The sequence below is a fragment of the Akebia trifoliata genome, chromosome 6 (genome assembly GCF_017979445.1).
Source record: "Akebia trifoliata isolate Shusen 1 chromosome 6, ASM1797944v1, whole genome shotgun sequence".
In the NCBI taxonomy this organism is placed as follows: Eukaryota; Viridiplantae; Streptophyta; class Magnoliopsida; order Ranunculales; family Lardizabalaceae; genus Akebia; species Akebia trifoliata.
The window spans coordinates 879,026-895,337 of record NC_141380.1 but is presented as its reverse complement, the minus strand read 5'-3'; the positions used below and the strand labels follow the sequence as shown (position 1 = coordinate 895,337).

The window sequence follows — 16,312 nt, the reverse complement described above, 5'->3', positions numbered from 1 at the left end:
GTTAATTGACCTTGATTGATACAATTTTAATTTTTCAAGATATGTGATGAGATGCACCATAACAATAATATAATACATATCATGCACCTTATTATAATACATATATATTATCTCTCGATCTTCTCTAGAAAAACAGTCCAAAAGGGATATCCGTTTTACAAACGATTTGGGATACCATTTAAGCTGTCAAAGGCATTGGAGGCCCTTTACGAGCTTTTGGAGGTGTCTTATGTTTTAATACTAGGTGCGTGCTATATGCACCCACTTAAAATGTTATTTTCTAATAAATAGCGAAATTACTCGTCACAAGACTGATTTTTTTGCTCATTGGGAAGATTTTGTTCACTAGAAAACTATTGACAATTTACATTGCAACTTGATAGACTCCTATCGAATCCACCAGAAAGGACTCGATAAGAATCTATCGATTGGAACATTGCAGAAACCTATTAAATCCTTGTAAGGTAGATTCAATAGATTCTTACTGAATCTATTTTGACAAATTTGATTCTAACCTACTCAATGAAACTTCATTTGAATTTTTTGTTTCGCTTATGGGATCTTCTAACAACTACTAGATTAGAAGTTGAGGTTTTTACGATCATTACTAACCTATTTTTACAACCTCTAAGGGTATTACTTCTTGTACCATGAACCCTAATTGAAACTTACATAAGTTCAAAGAAGAATGAGAAAGAGGAAGAGACGAATGAGAGAGATAAGGAGGAGGAGACCGAACCGATTCGATAGGGAATAGTAAGTGAAAGCAGTAAAAATATTAAAATCACTACCTTTCTACCACTTTTAAATGAGCAAGGCAAGCAATAAAGTGGGTGCAAATAGTATACCCCTTAATAGTCATGATTTAAAATTTCGACTCATTTCGTAATGTTTTAGAATTTTACCTAGCCGAGACAAAACAACACCCAACTCAAAACAAATAAGATTTCGATAATTTTCTTCCGATTTTTCTTGCTCAGATCTACAAGGAGATGTGGGGAGAAAAACAGAGAGAGAGAAATACTTGATTGATGTCATCGGCTGATGTGTGACGACATCATAGCTCGCTCGTTTTCTTTTTCTCCTCTTTTGTTTTCTAGCTTTTTTATCTAAAAAATTGAAAGCTAGGTCTGACTTTAATTGAACAACCTGCCATTGACATTGGTCTTGTCTAAAAGACTAGGCTTTTTTTTTAAGAGATAACATCCTCATTTTTCATAAATATTTGAGATACCTTGTGTTTCAAACTCATGATATGCCCTTTGAACACAGTCCAATATGAACAAATTTTTTATTATTTATAAACATTGTGTCAATGTACTGAATGTCTCCAATGTTTCGGGAACATTTCAATTTTTGGAAAAATCAAAACACTGGATCGAAACAAGATTTTAAAACATGTTAATAGTAGTAATAAGAATAAATGGAGTCTTTTTATAAAATTCATTCACCTTCAACAACCGCATATACCTCACCCATCTAATTGAGAACCTATGAACCGGTGCATGTGAGACAATATTGTAAAAAGTACAATCAATCCATGCAAATAAATAAGGGTGGTTTTTACACCCCTACATGTTTAATGGATATTTGAGATACCCATGGTTCCATATGGATAAAATTCCCCTTCACTACTCTCCTGTGAGATCACAATTTTACTACTAAAAACCCATGGTCTTCAGCCTATTGCAACAAAGCAAAACAAAAACAAAAACAAAAACAAAAAAAAAACATGATTTACTTCCCAAAGATCCATCATCTTCAACCACAACAAAAATCGGAGTTGATCAAGATTTGAAGGTTGAAGGTGAGGTATAATGAATTGATGACCTTGATCAAGGGGACATATACTCTATTTGAAAGCACACGTATCTTAAAAAATTCACCAAAACCTGTAGAGTTGTGTCTAAATTATCCAATATATAACTTTAGAACAATTTCAACAATATTATTTACATGTTCACTATAATAATATAATAGTACATGATATTAATTAAATCCCATGGAACACCACATAAATAGGAAAAAAAAAAGGTTCAAATTTGAAGGAAAGTAAATTTACCTGTATAGATATCCTGATCAATGCAAGTTTTGAGATAAAACTGCATTGGTAGCCCTGCAATTTGATGGGTTCACATCAATGTGACGGCCCACCTAATGGAATACAAACATGAAAAAATTGAGTTTCCATTCCTAAGTAACTGATCCCATCAAGGAAAATTTTCATTATAGGGTGCTCTGCCTATACATTGTAACCTTTGTTCAATACAGCACCATTCCTAAAGATAAAACTAACAGCAATACCTCGTCTATGTGTGTCAAACTGATGATCATATGGAAACAAGGCTCAATGATGTTGCGTGTCATCATCATGATCGTTATATATGAAATGCTCTTCCTCTTCATTTAATGAGTCTTCATCTTCATAATCTTCCAGGTTTCTTTTACCAAGTTCTTCAGAGTGATTACCAGAACTAATGCTCTCAACTTCTTCTGATTCGTCATTATGGGAAGTTCTGCTCTTGTCTGTATCATCTTCGGATGTCTCCTCATCAGGATAATCATTCAGTGGATTATCTTCGGCTGTGCTCCAAAACATAATAAAATGATCAAATAAGAGCATTTTTAAAGTAAGAGATGAAAAGGAATTCGTAGAGAATAATACCATTTGAATCATCGCTTTCAAACTCAGATTGAATTGGCCCATCGAAGAAATCATCATCTTCTACCTGAACCCTGGACAAGAAAACCCGTACTTTGATGTGAGAAAATTCATATTCAAAATGAGATAGAGGTGGAGAACACGGGAATCTAAAGTCCTTACAGAGGATACGAGTCTAAAGCATCTTCATCAGCTGTGTTCAACTCATCCTGCACGGCATACAAGTCATATACGTAGTCATCTGTCAAAGCTGCACACACAACAAGAACAAACACCCATTAAGTACCATTAACGAAATGAAGTAATGAGGGACTGTCTCAAAGATTAAAAATGGACTAAGAAGCATATCTGTTCTTCAAATAATACTTCAAGCTAACCTTTAACAAGCACATGAGTGTAATGGTAAAGTTTTTTTCCTAAAAACTTGTAACCAATCTTCGTAGGCCAACAGATGTCCCCCTCCCCCCTTTTGATCAATATGACCACTAGGAGAATCAAAATATCTCGAATGGGGCAGGTATTCATCGCAATTCGGCCCCGTCAAGGACAATCCCTTTTCTAAGAATTTCCCACATCAGAACCCACACCATGACATTTTCATGTGTCGGACACATGCTGAAACACTTATCCAAACAAACACATGCCTTACCAGGTAGAACCACGTCTTCTTCATGAGCATTTTACATTTTTTTTATTGGTGTTCATCATGGGCTTCATCAATCCACGGAAGAACAGCATTGGATTCAATACCATTATGTGTTCAATAAAACTTGTACATCCAAATTTTAGAAAATGGAGCCTCTCAGTTACCTGGGTTATGAAGAACAACCCAGGTATAGTCAATGGAATGTTTGTGGCATGAAGACAGAGTCATCCAACTGGTACATAAACCATCTAAAAAGGTGGCCTACAAATGGACAAAGAGGTCTGATGGCACAATTCATTACTGGGTGATAAAAGAATGTCATAACATCAAATCTATAACAAACCAAATGGTGGAATGAGGACCTTGTCTTGTAAAATAAGACTGCATATCAGATTGAATTTCTGCGGCAACAGAAGGAAGAAACTCTCTTATTAAAGGCAAATAGCCACACAACATGGCGCTGTCCTCCAATGAGGTATCTCTGCATCACAACCAGTTAGACTCAAATCATAACAGAGAAAGGCTCTACTGAAGAAAGGACAAACAACAGAAAGACTGTCAAGTGCTATTACGTACTCTGACTCTTCCATCTTGTTGGATTTTTCCTCACTATCAATACGAACAACATCATAAAGATGACATATTTCATGTATTGGATCATCATGCACGGTATCTTTGTTTCCTTTTCGGCTCTTCCATATTTGTTCAAAGCGAGCGTTTTTTGACAGAACCTAACAATAAGGAAAAAATATGAAACCATCCAAAGTTAACTTGGAAAAACCACTTGCAGTCTTCAATGTCATAGGTTTAGATGGGGGGCATATTTCATGAATTCTTCCAAATTGGTATATAAAAAAAAGTTCACATGTTGGTGACGTATCATATTCTAAAATTCAATGGCCTTTTTCTCCCTCTTTCAATGCAAGATATAAATTAAACTTATCATAGATTAAAGTAATAGTAAAGGACGAAGCTAGTTCTTGGCTTGTGAGGTACATCGATAGCAAAAAAATTTACAGTTTAACGTACCTCATGCTCTTGTCTGGATCTTGACAGCAGTTGATCATGTTTCTGGTGACATCAACATAGAAATTGCCAAATATCAGTAACACAACTACCTACCAATTTTAAACATGATTTGAAGAGATAAAAATAATATAAAACATGATTTTAGTGGTGAAAAATAGAATTAAGGACTGGTTTCACTTACCATATTTCATGCTAAAAAACATCAGACAAGATTGAAGTTGTTACTCGAAAATGTATTAAAAAGAGTTGTGCTGGAGTGACCTCAAGCTGGAAACTCATATCACACTTCTTGATGTGAAAGTCGATAGGAACCATAGATGCTATTTCACTCGTATCTCGATGAAAATCTATGGTTCCCATACACTTTCACGTCAAGATGTGCGATATGAGGTTCCAGCTTGAGGTCACTTCAGCATTATTCTATTAAAAAGGTCGAAGCTTTCATTTAATACCATAGATATTTATTATGGTATGAAAATACAAACTAGTATCCTAAATACAAGAACTACTATAATAAAACAATCAACTATATATCTACCTTGCCTTCAATGAACACATTCTCACAACTATTCTGTATATAAAGTAAAAGAAGAATAAAAGGTCCACAAATGATTGTATTTCGTAGAGAGATAGAACTTGCATTGTCCTGTTTGAAAGTTCGTCTTCGTTCCTCAACCTTTGCTTGGAATTCAGATGCATTGGCAGAATTCGGCTGTTAAAGAAATAATCACTTATTATTACTTGATTTGTAACCATCACATTTTAAAGGATTCGAAAAAGAAAAAAAAACAAACAAACAATTTCAATAAAACAACAAATCAATACTGACCACTAAAGATTGCAAAACATCGAGCGAGGCCTCAGAACTGCTCACTGTCTCTACATGTTGAACGAAAATCTTTTTGCCCTTCGATTCCTCTAAAACCAATCCAATAAAAAACACATTTTTAATCATTTTAACCAACCTAATCAAAAAAATTAATTCTTAAACAACAAAAAACATTAACCCCATTTTTTTTGTTTAATTAGTACCTTTTTCAGTTGAATCAGAGATCGAAAGTTTTCCTAAATCCAACAATCGTCGCTTAAGAGGACGCCTTTCGTTGATTTCTAACCCTAATAACAATGAAAATACCCCAAATTAAAACCTTGTTTCCAATATCTTCGGAAAAAACCAAAAGAGAATGATAGAAATCAAAAAAGAATTTGGGTCTCACAGAAGGCTTCAAGATGAGATTGGATAGCTTTTCTTTTGACCCTAACAACCACTGGTTTCATGTCCACCGAATTCAAATTCGAAGTAGAGCTTTCGCCAACATCCGCCATAGAGTTCTTCCCTTGAATGAAAAAGATGAAAAGTGTGAATTAAGAAATGGGAACTAGAGAACAGTTTCGTTTCGGAATGTTTGGACCGAAACGTTTCGATTTTTCAACTTTCCGAGACGAAACAAGTATGGATTATGGAATTGAGACATTCAAGTTTCGTTCAGTCTAGTTTGGTTTTTACTCTGAGAGAGAGAGAGAGAGAGAGGTTCAGTTACCTAGATCGCTGGAGCGTCAGAGTCTCTCTCTCTCTCTTTCTTTCCCTCCCTCCCCTACAGTTTTGTATTTGAGAAACCCACTTTGACGACATGCCCTTGACCTCGGTCTCCTCTTAAAGATTTGATACTCATAAAAAAGTTTTTTTATTTTTATTTTTATGACATGACCTTTTATTCTTCTTTTACTTTATATATAAAATAGTGTGAGAATGTGTTCGTTTTCCCCTCAAATTTCTCTGCCAATTTCATTATCTCCACCCCTCAAAAACCCAAATTCTAAGAGTGTTGATTTCTAACTAGAAAGTCTTCTCTCGGTCAATACTCGACTAACATGGCGTGGACACGAAATCATAGATCTTGTTTCTAGAGATATATAACAGCAAATTCCTATAAAATGCAATTGTGTATCTAGATGAAAAAGATTTATGATTCCATATCCATGCCACGTCAATCGAGTATTGACCGAGTGAAGACTCTCTAGTTAGAAAATCATTATTCAAATTCAAATTCAAATCCTTCATCCTCAATTTTTGGTTCTTATTCATATTTTCCCCAATGATAAATGGATGTGTAATTGTGTATCTCGAGGAAAATATATATGATTTCGTGTCCATACCACATTAGCCGAGTGAAGACTTTCTAGTTAGAAAATCAGCACTCTATTTTCTCCTAAATCCTTTCTCACAATCTTGAGATCAATATTGGATTCACATTGATCTCCTTGAAATTCGACTTCTAAGTTTTGCAGAAAGATCATTCGGCTTCGAAGACCTAAAATGCCTCCACAAGTACTATCTACTCACCATATCAAAGCAAGTCCATAATCCCAACCAATTGTAAAGCAAAATTGATTTTGATACCTTTGTTGATCAAGGGACTGATGGTTCTTATTCGTCAAGAGAGTTGATCGATTCGTTTTGAGTCTTAGATTGGGGTAGGCCTTCGAGAGATATCGATCGAGAGAAAGGAGTTCATCTTTTGGGCACAATTTGAGAGATAAACACGAGAGAGGGTTGAGGATTGAGAATTTTTGGGCCGGTGTGGATACAAGAGCCAGTAGTACTTAGAACATGAGTATTCTTAAAAGTACTGTCTAAAGTAGTTGGATATGTATTGTATGTTTGGATTAGAGGTGTCAATAGATAATCGAAATCCGAATTCAAATTCGAAAAATCGGATTCGGAATCATATGTTATTTTAACATTCAAATGAGTTTCATAGACGAATTTAGATGTTACGAAATCCGATTCGATAATATCTGCTCTGATTTAAGTATGCGTGTTACGTATTCATGTTACACAACTAAATTTAACAATGTTTATCTTCTTTCTCAAGTCTCAACATAAATGCAAGAACCAGTGTGGGTTTCGTTGTTTTGATTGTGCGAGCTCCATAGCCACACTCTTCTCCGACCAACGAGCATCAAGGTAGGTACTTCTTCTTCTCTCTCTCTCTCTCACACACACACACAATAAAATCCTTTTTTCCCCTTCAAAATCCATCAACTTCAACCTCAATCAAAATAATCTTGATTTAGTTTTTGAAAATCAATTTCTTCAAGTTGATGTAAAAAATACTTGATGTTTTATTCAAATTTTTTTTTTTAAATTAAAGTTTATTTGATTTTAAAACTATTTTTTTCTTCAAAAAATCAAAGTTTATTTGATTTTTAAACTGAAATAGATTGAAGATTTTGGAGAAAAAAAATAGAAAAATCGATTTGATTTTTACAGATTGAAGATGATGGTATAGATAAATCTAATTTTTGCAAGGTTTTTATCGAATCAGATATTATCGAATATCCAATATATTTTTCGAATTCGAATTCAAATCTTGGTTAGTGACATTCGATCGGATTCAAATTCGAATTCGGATATCAATATTTTTTCGGATTCGAATCGGATATAGCACTATCCGATCGGATATCTATCCGTTGACAGTCCTAGTTTGGATGCAGGTTCTAAAAAGTACTTCTGACAAAGTTTTGTGTTTGAAAACTATTTTAAATTTTGTTAAAATGATCAGAATGCCCTTATATGTAAGGATTACTGTTTTTAACATTATAAGTCAATAACTTATGCTCTAAAAAAATAACAGCTACTGTTTTTATTCAATAAAAACATTATAACATCATTTTTAACTCAAAATATATTTCTTTTTTAAAAACAAAAAATTCGACAATACTTCTTCTTTTTTAATGAAGAGTGTATGAAATTTTATGTTGAAAAATATGAAAGCAAGCACATATTATTTGTAGCATACCTAAGGATTAACCAGATTCAAGAAAAAAAAATCATTTTTTCTTAAAACCCATCCTCCCCTCGAGTTCTATCGAGAAGGGAAAAGATCAACATTGCCTGAGAAAATAAAAAATAAATTATTCCTTCAGTACCTACGGGAGAGGGAGGGAGAGATGGCAGGTAGCTCGCGTTTCTTTTAGCTTGAGTTGGTGGTTTGTAACTCGGTCGAGATGTGAGTTGTCTCATTGACACAAACGAGTTTTTGGAAAAACTCAGTCAAAGTGACGAGTTTCAATCTCGAGGACCTATTTTGTTTTTTTTATTTTTTTGTTTTTTTCCCCAAAAAACAGTTTCCATAATTTTTCATTGAACTCACAAGGAAAAAAGAAGAAAAATAACCCATTTCATGTATCCTCACAAAACCAGCTAAATTAAACAAAAAAAATACAACCAGCATCACGGAAATTGTCTCAAAAGCTTCTAACAGGCCTCAAAGATATCAATTTGCATAGTCCAAGCAACCCATTCTATCAAGTCATATTCTCTTTTTATTTCCTCATCAACAAAGAATCACCCAAGATTCCAACACTACTATCAGTTATAAAAATTGTGATTTGCTTGGATGATTAATTACCACTCACTTGACATGACAGGATTATATCAGGAAACCCATAAATTAAGATACCCAAATTAACTAATATCAAGTAATTGAGAACATAAATCCAAATGGGTGGTCAACGAAACACAAAAACCCAACAAATCTAAACAGAATAAAAACATAAAAAAAAAAAAAAAAAAAAAAAAAAAAAAAAAAAAAAAAAGATATGGTACATCTGAATTTGAAGCAGAAATAGTTTTGAGAAATTATTCGTTTGCTTTATGAGCTCTCAATCTTCTCCACGTTAACAAGCAAAATCTCATTGCTGAATGGGGATGGCGATGGCTGTGAACAAAGAAGATGAAGGCGGTCTTTGCTGAATAGTTGGTTCTGTTATTGTTCCTTTCGATGGTTTCTAGGGTTTCTTTCAGGGTTCAAATGGAGTGAGTTTCAGTGGAAATCGAAACTCTGAAGATCTGAAACGAGAAAAAATGGCGGAGAAAGGAATCGAAGACCAATTCGTGGAAGCTGGGAACAAACTTCTCAACCCTCCCTCTTCTGTCGAAGAGCTTCTCAAACATCTCGACGTAAGCTCTCGTTTCTAGGGTTTTTCTTATTTGTAGCATGGAATGTAACACCTTAAAAATTATTACTAATCTTGAAAAATAAATATACTGAAATTGTCGATTATTGATCAAAGTTGTGATAAGAGAATCTTTAAGTCAATCATGCAATGATATTAGGTTTAGAACACATAAAAATGTAGTTTAGGTGCGCCCAATTTGAATGTTTTAAGCCAGTAACTAAAATATATTTTAAGCGAAAATATATAAGTATATAAAAACTCAATTCCTAATTATTTTCTTTTAAACATGTATCATTCTATAGAAGTCGAATCTAAAACTCATTTGTCCCTTGACCTTTGTGTTAGGTTTTAATCTTGTTAGACAGTGAATCAAAAACTAAACTAGTTAAAGAAATTATTCAAATCGCTAAGTGTTTTATAACCTGATCATCAAAGAAAGTAGAGTTTTGAGACAAGCTTTGAAGCCCAACCTTTGTTAGAATTCAATCATCGTTAAGTTTAGAAGCTAAGAATTGAATCCAAGGAGCTAGGGACTTTCAATTTCTTGAATGTAGTCGTAGATTCGTTTTAAAAATATTTTTGGTTTAAAGTCAATGCGTTATTTAAAAATTTATATTCAATATAGGTATTTTGACAAGATTCATAAAGATTAGATTGGACTTTTGTATATTGATGTCGTATTTATGGTATATAAGATTTTTGTTTATTGCAGTAAAATCTACAAAGTGTTTTAATTTTATTATTATATGACTGCACATTGATAGGCGTGGTTCAACGGGCATTCACTCACAGAATTTGAGCTACACATAGGGGTGGCAATGGGCCGTGTCGTGTTGAGGTAAGGGTGTTATGAAAATTTACCAAACCCAAACTCAAACTCAAACCCAACCCAACCCATTTATAAATAGGTATACTGTTTAATAAAATTCTAATATTTATTGGAAAAAATATGTTACATTTCCACCACAAAAATAGAATACCATTATTAAAAATAAAGTCACAAACCGATAAACCAATATCTACCAACATAAATTAAGTATCACAAAACATAAACTAAGTTTTATCACCAAAAGTGAGTAATTTAAAAAACTTATTAAATAATTGTTGATATATTTAAAAATACAAGTAAACGATAGAATAACTAAACGTGTCACAACAGGTTGACACCCCTAACCTAGACCCGACCCATTTAATAATCATGTTAGATGGGTTGACACTATAATGACCCAAACCCACTAATTTCTTGTTGTTTTGAGTCGTGTTTGCGGGTCATTGTAAGATTGTCACCCTAGCTACACATATAAGCCCTTAAAATGAGTTTGGGCCTGAATTCAAGCCCAACAACACATGAGATATACATGATACAAATTTAAAAACACGAAAATATATTGCAGGTTGATGAAGCGCGAGTTATTAAAAAGATACCAACGATTGCTTGACAACTCGGTTAATTAATGTATGTTCAGACTGAACACTGACAGACTGTACATGGGGCGTTACAAGAAAACCTGCATGAAGCGTTAGAATAAAACCCATACTAAAAACAAAATAGACAGTTCAACAAAAATGATGAGGATGTTGTCTGTATTCATTTTAGAGATTATAAACAAATGTTAAATAATATAATTTTTAATGTAACATTTATTAGTTACAGCATATAGCCCACAGTAAACTTGACAATACCTCCTTGCTCACATATTATTTATACTCACGTTCTCTTCAGGTAGAGCATCGGAGAAATTTACAGTAAGGTTGAGGGGAAAAATTGTAACATGAGTGTTTAGCGATTTTGATGAAAATGAATCATGTTACAACATTGAGAAGATGAAACCTAGTGATTCATGATTTTTTTTTTTCACTAGGCATGGAAGACGATGATAGACAATCTCCCCCATTTACCTGGTAAGCGGTCTTATTTGATGAATAGATTTTAAAATTAAGGTTAAGTTAAACATATTTCATTTAAGAATCTATTTATTTCCATTCTTATAATTTTCTATCTATTTTCATTGTCATGATTCAAATAAAAAAATATTGGGACTTGAACTTTAATTATATTTTCCATTTTATAGGTAATTGTAGGACATGAATATGATTGTCAGAGAGGGCAAATGATGGATCTATCATCAGACATTTTAAGTAGAGTTTTGTAGGGTAAGTCTTGTAAGTGTATAAACCTTTTAATCTCTTGGATGGAAATTTTCATTGATTTGTATATCATGTGATATTTTATTTTTATTTTTAGTCATGGTTAAATTTTTTTTTTTTTTTCGTATGAAATGTTTCGTGTTTTTGTCATGTTGAGATGAAATCACATACAAATCGAAACATTCCAAGTTTTGATCTATTTTTGATTTATTTATTTATGATTTAGAGATCTCTAATAGAGATATCTGGGGGAGAGAGGTCTGTCAAAGATATTTGAGGGAGGGATTTGCGAGAGAAATTTGACGAGTGAGATCTGCGAGAGGAGAGAAAGAAATCTCGCGAGGGAAATCTACGAGAGGAGAGAGAGAAATTACGATATATCTGTGAGAAGAAAGAGATCTGGGGAGGGATTTGCATGAGAGAGTACCTTGTTTCTCTCTCTACTCTTGACATCTCGAATTCCTTGACTTGCTTTACAAGCTTTTAAATAAAAGTTGCTCTACACTTCCTTCACCAACAAGTAAAACACATTTGACCTTGGTCTTCTTTAGAGGACTAGGACATATAGATTAGTTCTCATATTCTAGTAAATATTTTTTATACCCATATATTTTCAAACTGTTGAAATACCCCTTCTACCATGGTCTTCTGGGAAAGAACTTTTTTAGAAATGTTATTAATATTTTGAAGGTTTCGAATATTTTGAGAATGTTTCGACAATGTTTCAGTTTCATTTCAATTTTTGAAGAAATTGAAACATTGGATTGAAACGAGATTTTAAACCGTGGTGCTAGTTTTTAAACTTAGTCAAGATTTTTGGTTACATGATACATAACAAGTATTCACTTGTCCCTCACCCCAAGTTGTTATTGTTTTTTGGTAGGTGTACTACAACAAAGTTTTAGCCGGAAGATTTGGGATCGGTTAAATGAGTCATGTTTGTTTATCCCGCTCAGCTTAGAGCCAAGTCTTTTGTTATTGGAAGTAAGTTAGTATTTACTTTCACTATCTTCATTTTTTTATATTATTTTGTAGTAGATCAATGTACAAAATGTATGTCATTGGATGGTAGTTCTTTGTCTTGTTTGTGTGTGAATGCACCATTTTATACCTATAGTGTTTGTGCATAATGTATTTATTAGCCCTATCACAATAAGAAGGTTAAATAATTATTTTTTCTCATGTAACTCCTATAAAACTAAGTAATAATTTAATAAATATAATACTTTAATTCCCTATCATTTATTTTTTATTGTTCTTGATCCACCCTGGGCATGCGCACCGCACGTGATGTATGAGTAATGAAAGTGATTTTAAGAAAAATAAATGGTATCTATAAAGAATTACATTAATTATTTTCTTTCTCGATTTAGTCATAATAAATCTACTATATTTGTTACATTGACCAATATAAGAAAGATTGGATTGGACCCAAAATTGATTCATAAACATTGAATAATACTTTCGCCACTTCAGATTTTCATCATGTTTGAATTGATCAAACCCTACTTTATGTACAAAATTTAAATAAATTTTTATAATTAAACAAAATAAATAAAACAACCTATGTACTTTATCATATAATATTGAATTATAGAGTTTAGGGTTTAAGATTAAATGACATGAAGTTTAGCCATAATGCCATAGTCTTAGATTCCTAATTAGGCACCTATTGAGATGAGCTCAAAAACTAGTAAAATGGGTGGGAGCACAAATTAGACCATTCTCCTTTCAAGCCCAATTTTTTTTTGTTTCTTGAAACATTCCCTTCTGTTTTTTAAACCTTTGTTGTTCATCTCTTTATAGACTCAGATAGAATTTCCTCAAAAAAATTCCATTTTCTAGCTTCCCCAAATAGGACTTAGATAGACCCATTGTCAATTGGCGAGGACCATTGGCTTAGAGCTGAACAATGGAGATAATATGTCAAATTTATCCCACAATGGTCTCTGAGCAGATGAGGGTGACAATTATCAATTAGTTACATTGGATAATTAGATACTATCTTGGAGGTGTGGTGAGGATCTTTTTCCCTTTATTTGCTTGATTTTATTTTGATAATTTTGTCATTTTTATTTGTTCTGTAATTATTTACCTCTATAGCTACAAAGTTATGTTTTTTTTTTTTGTTGGATTTTTACAAGTCTTAAATTGTACACCAGATTCATAGTAACACAGTTCGGATTCGGTAATTATTCGATGGGCGGTTAATTTGGATACATTCATGAAAGTTTTGTCAAAAAAATTGAATTTTTTTTTGAGAAATATAAAACAATATTTTAAGATTTCTAACAAAAATCGATCATCTTCAACCCCTTAAAAAAACCCTTATCTTGTTATTGAGATTTAAATGTTGAAGGAAATAAAAATTTGAGGTTGAACGGTAAATTTTTTACCATATTTCATGATCAATCGATAAGTCATCGATTAATTTATCAAATTAATCGGCTAGTCCCTCATTCGGAGAATTTTGTGACTATGTCAGGATCTCGCTTCTATTATTTTGTTGTAAATCTTTTGAGTGTGTTATTAGATGTCTCTTAAGTTTCTTAGAGAAACTTCTCTTTAACTGTCGATACAAAAGAAGTATAGAGGCAGAGTACTAGTTAGTTTAGATGCTATGCTGAGTTGTCTTGTCTGTTTGATGTGTGGTTTAAAATCTCAGATGAGACCAACTTGGGAGAGTCATCTCGGTCTGGGAGGCATCCGAGCGAAATTTAGCTATAATTTAGTAGGAACAAGCTTATGTTTAAAAAAATGGAACACTAATTATTTATTTTTCTTAGTCTTTAAGAGTTCAAAAAAGTTGGGATTAATCTAGCAGTTGAGTTCCATTACAATAGTTTATACTTTAGAGATGATTGCCAAAGGCCACCAAATAAGTAAAAAAGTGTGGGTCATACGTAATTGAATTGCATTTTATTTCTTTTAAGGAGTGGTTTCTTTAAAATTGAATGTGATACCCCCTATGCACATTCTATTACTCTACTCATGGAAAAGAATTAACTCTCATCTCATTTGAAGACGAGGATTTCTTCATTGATTTTTTAACATCTCTTTTTTTAGTTCATGTTCGGTTCTGTGCCGTTGAAAACATATTTTCAACATAGCTACCAGATGGAGCTGTAGATTGACTGCACTTAGCAGTCCTTCAAAGAGAAGAGCAGAACAATTCTGCATCAGTTTAAATGGCCCAGTCTGTGTGTCTTCACTGCCAGAAATATTGGGTAAGCAATGCTCTTCTTGTGCATAATGTTTTTCTTTCATTTTTGTTTCTCTCTTAATTATTTTCCTACTAACCAATAAAAATGAAAAAAAAAAATGTGATTAAGTAACATCCCTCAATTTACTTTATACTATTGGATAGATTCATTTCTTGTTTACTTGTAATCCTAACCTTTTTTGTGCTTTTGTAGTTGAGACATTGGATTAGGACAGGGGATTTACGCGAAAACATCTGAACATTGTTTACCCTTTAAAAAAAAACAACCACCTTGGGCGCAGTGTGAGTAAAGGTATGCAATTTTTCTCCCATTCAAAGATAAGATTCCTTCTCTGTAGAGATATGTATCTAATTTCTTGTGTAACTTAGCTTTTGTCATTTAATGTAAACTTGGAAGTTAAAGTTTCATTTTTTTTTTCTCTTTTTTTAAGCAATATTCTTTGCAAAGATCCCCCTTAGAGAAAAGCTTAAAGACAACAAAATTTTCAAGCTTAACCATTTTTATGTTGCATAGATTAAGTATTTTATTTTTATTCATTTGTGGTACTTGTTAATCAACTAATGATGACATGACCACTCTCAAACAGGAAATTTCCTTCGGATATGTAGTGCTTTTACATGTGGGGAACTAGGCATTCTTTCCCAAGACGGTAAACTGATTTCAGACCTTTTTTTTATTTATTTTTAACTATACGGTCGATCTTCTGGTCCTTTTGTTGCATGTTTTTATTCTTTTTTGCAAATTTGCAGAGCCATCTTTCATACTGTGACATACCTTCACCTGGATGCGGAAGGAATCCAGCACCAGTGACTCATGGTCAGTTGCGGAGATCACATCGTGACAAAAGACAATCCAGAGGCCTCACAACCAAAACTCCCAATTCATCTCGACTTTGGGGCTTTCAAGCATCTTCCATTGCATGCACCCGTGTCAGAAGTGAGCAGCCAACCTTACTCCAGTGCTTCACATGGCTTTACATTGGGACCTCCATCACTGGCGACACATATATTCAGACTAACATCGAGTGCGGATTCGGAAAAGTATGGGAATTCTAACTCATGAAAATTTGATTTGGTGTTCTACAACATACCTAAGATAATGATTTAGTTTTTCTCGTGCTTGGATCTGCAGGGTTGCAATGCAGTCACATGGTCTGACCGATGAAAAGGACTTCCCCACTCTGATTGTACATAGATAGAAATGATTAAAATCTAGAGAGACAAGTAGATGCTAACAAACCTGCCTGGGTTTGAACTTTTTCTTGCCTTGCCACATTTGTACATTTTTTTTTTCCTTTTTTTTCTTTCCCATGAGTGGTGATAAACTGAGGAGAAAAAATAGTTGTCTTTAACTTGTATGTAAAAGTTTTGTGTTCTTTCATGGCAGAAATGATAAAAGCTTTTTGGTTTACATTTGTTCTTAAAGCCCCCATGTAAACATTTGTATCTTGAATTTGAGATCTTGCAGTAGCACACACTCTTGTGGACCATCTAGAAGGATATAGACTTGCACCTGCTCAATGTGTGTCCAGACCAAGTTTAAGTTTTCGGGTTAATCTAAGGTCACTTTGATTTTTTGCCCACCAAGTGTCCAACCTGACCCCTTAAATCCCTAAGTGTCCAACCTTACCTTCAGCTT

General features: G+C 33.3%; 1 protein-coding gene and 1 long non-coding RNA gene across 7 annotated transcripts; one reads left to right on the top strand and one right to left on the bottom strand.

Moving 5' to 3' along the window:
* Positions 1 to 1,969: 1,969 nt before the first annotated feature.
* RDM4 (RNA-directed DNA methylation 4) lies at positions 1,970 to 5,926 on the bottom strand. 2 transcript variants are annotated; one of them, XM_086444755.1, is made up of 11 exons: positions 5,555 to 5,926; positions 5,370 to 5,453; positions 5,167 to 5,255; positions 4,978 to 5,049; positions 4,338 to 4,379; positions 3,885 to 4,039; positions 3,671 to 3,789; positions 2,825 to 2,912; positions 2,666 to 2,736; positions 2,305 to 2,583; positions 1,970 to 2,154 (listed from the first exon to the last, which is right to left on the bottom strand). In XM_086444755.1, the coding sequence occupies exons 1-10, from the start codon at positions 5,661 to 5,663 to the stop codon at positions 2,348 to 2,350; spliced, it is 1,065 nt and encodes a 354-aa protein (XP_086300881.1). In that variant the 5' UTR covers positions 5,664 to 5,926; the 3' UTR covers positions 1,970 to 2,154; positions 2,305 to 2,347. The 2 variants fall into 2 exon arrangements, with proteins under 2 accessions (XP_086300881.1, XP_086300880.1); XM_086444754.1 differs by lacking the exon at positions 1,970 to 2,154 and having other exon boundaries at positions 2,172 to 2,583.
* Positions 5,927 to 8,965: 3,039 nt separating this feature from the next.
* LOC147399399 (uncharacterized) lies at positions 8,966 to 16,084 on the top strand. Of its 5 annotated transcripts, none has more exons than XR_015179055.1 (10): positions 8,966 to 9,303; positions 10,067 to 10,140; positions 11,026 to 11,204; positions 11,375 to 11,465; positions 12,334 to 12,434; positions 14,517 to 14,677; positions 14,867 to 14,965; positions 15,261 to 15,323; positions 15,424 to 15,714; positions 15,806 to 16,084. It is a non-coding gene; the product is annotated as an uncharacterized LOC147399399 (long non-coding RNA). The 5 variants fall into 5 exon arrangements; XR_015179052.1 differs by having other exon boundaries at positions 8,967 to 9,303; positions 11,375 to 11,456; XR_015179054.1 differs by having other exon boundaries at positions 8,970 to 9,303; positions 11,165 to 11,204; positions 11,375 to 11,456.
* The last annotated feature ends 228 nt before the right edge of the window (positions 16,085 to 16,312 follow it).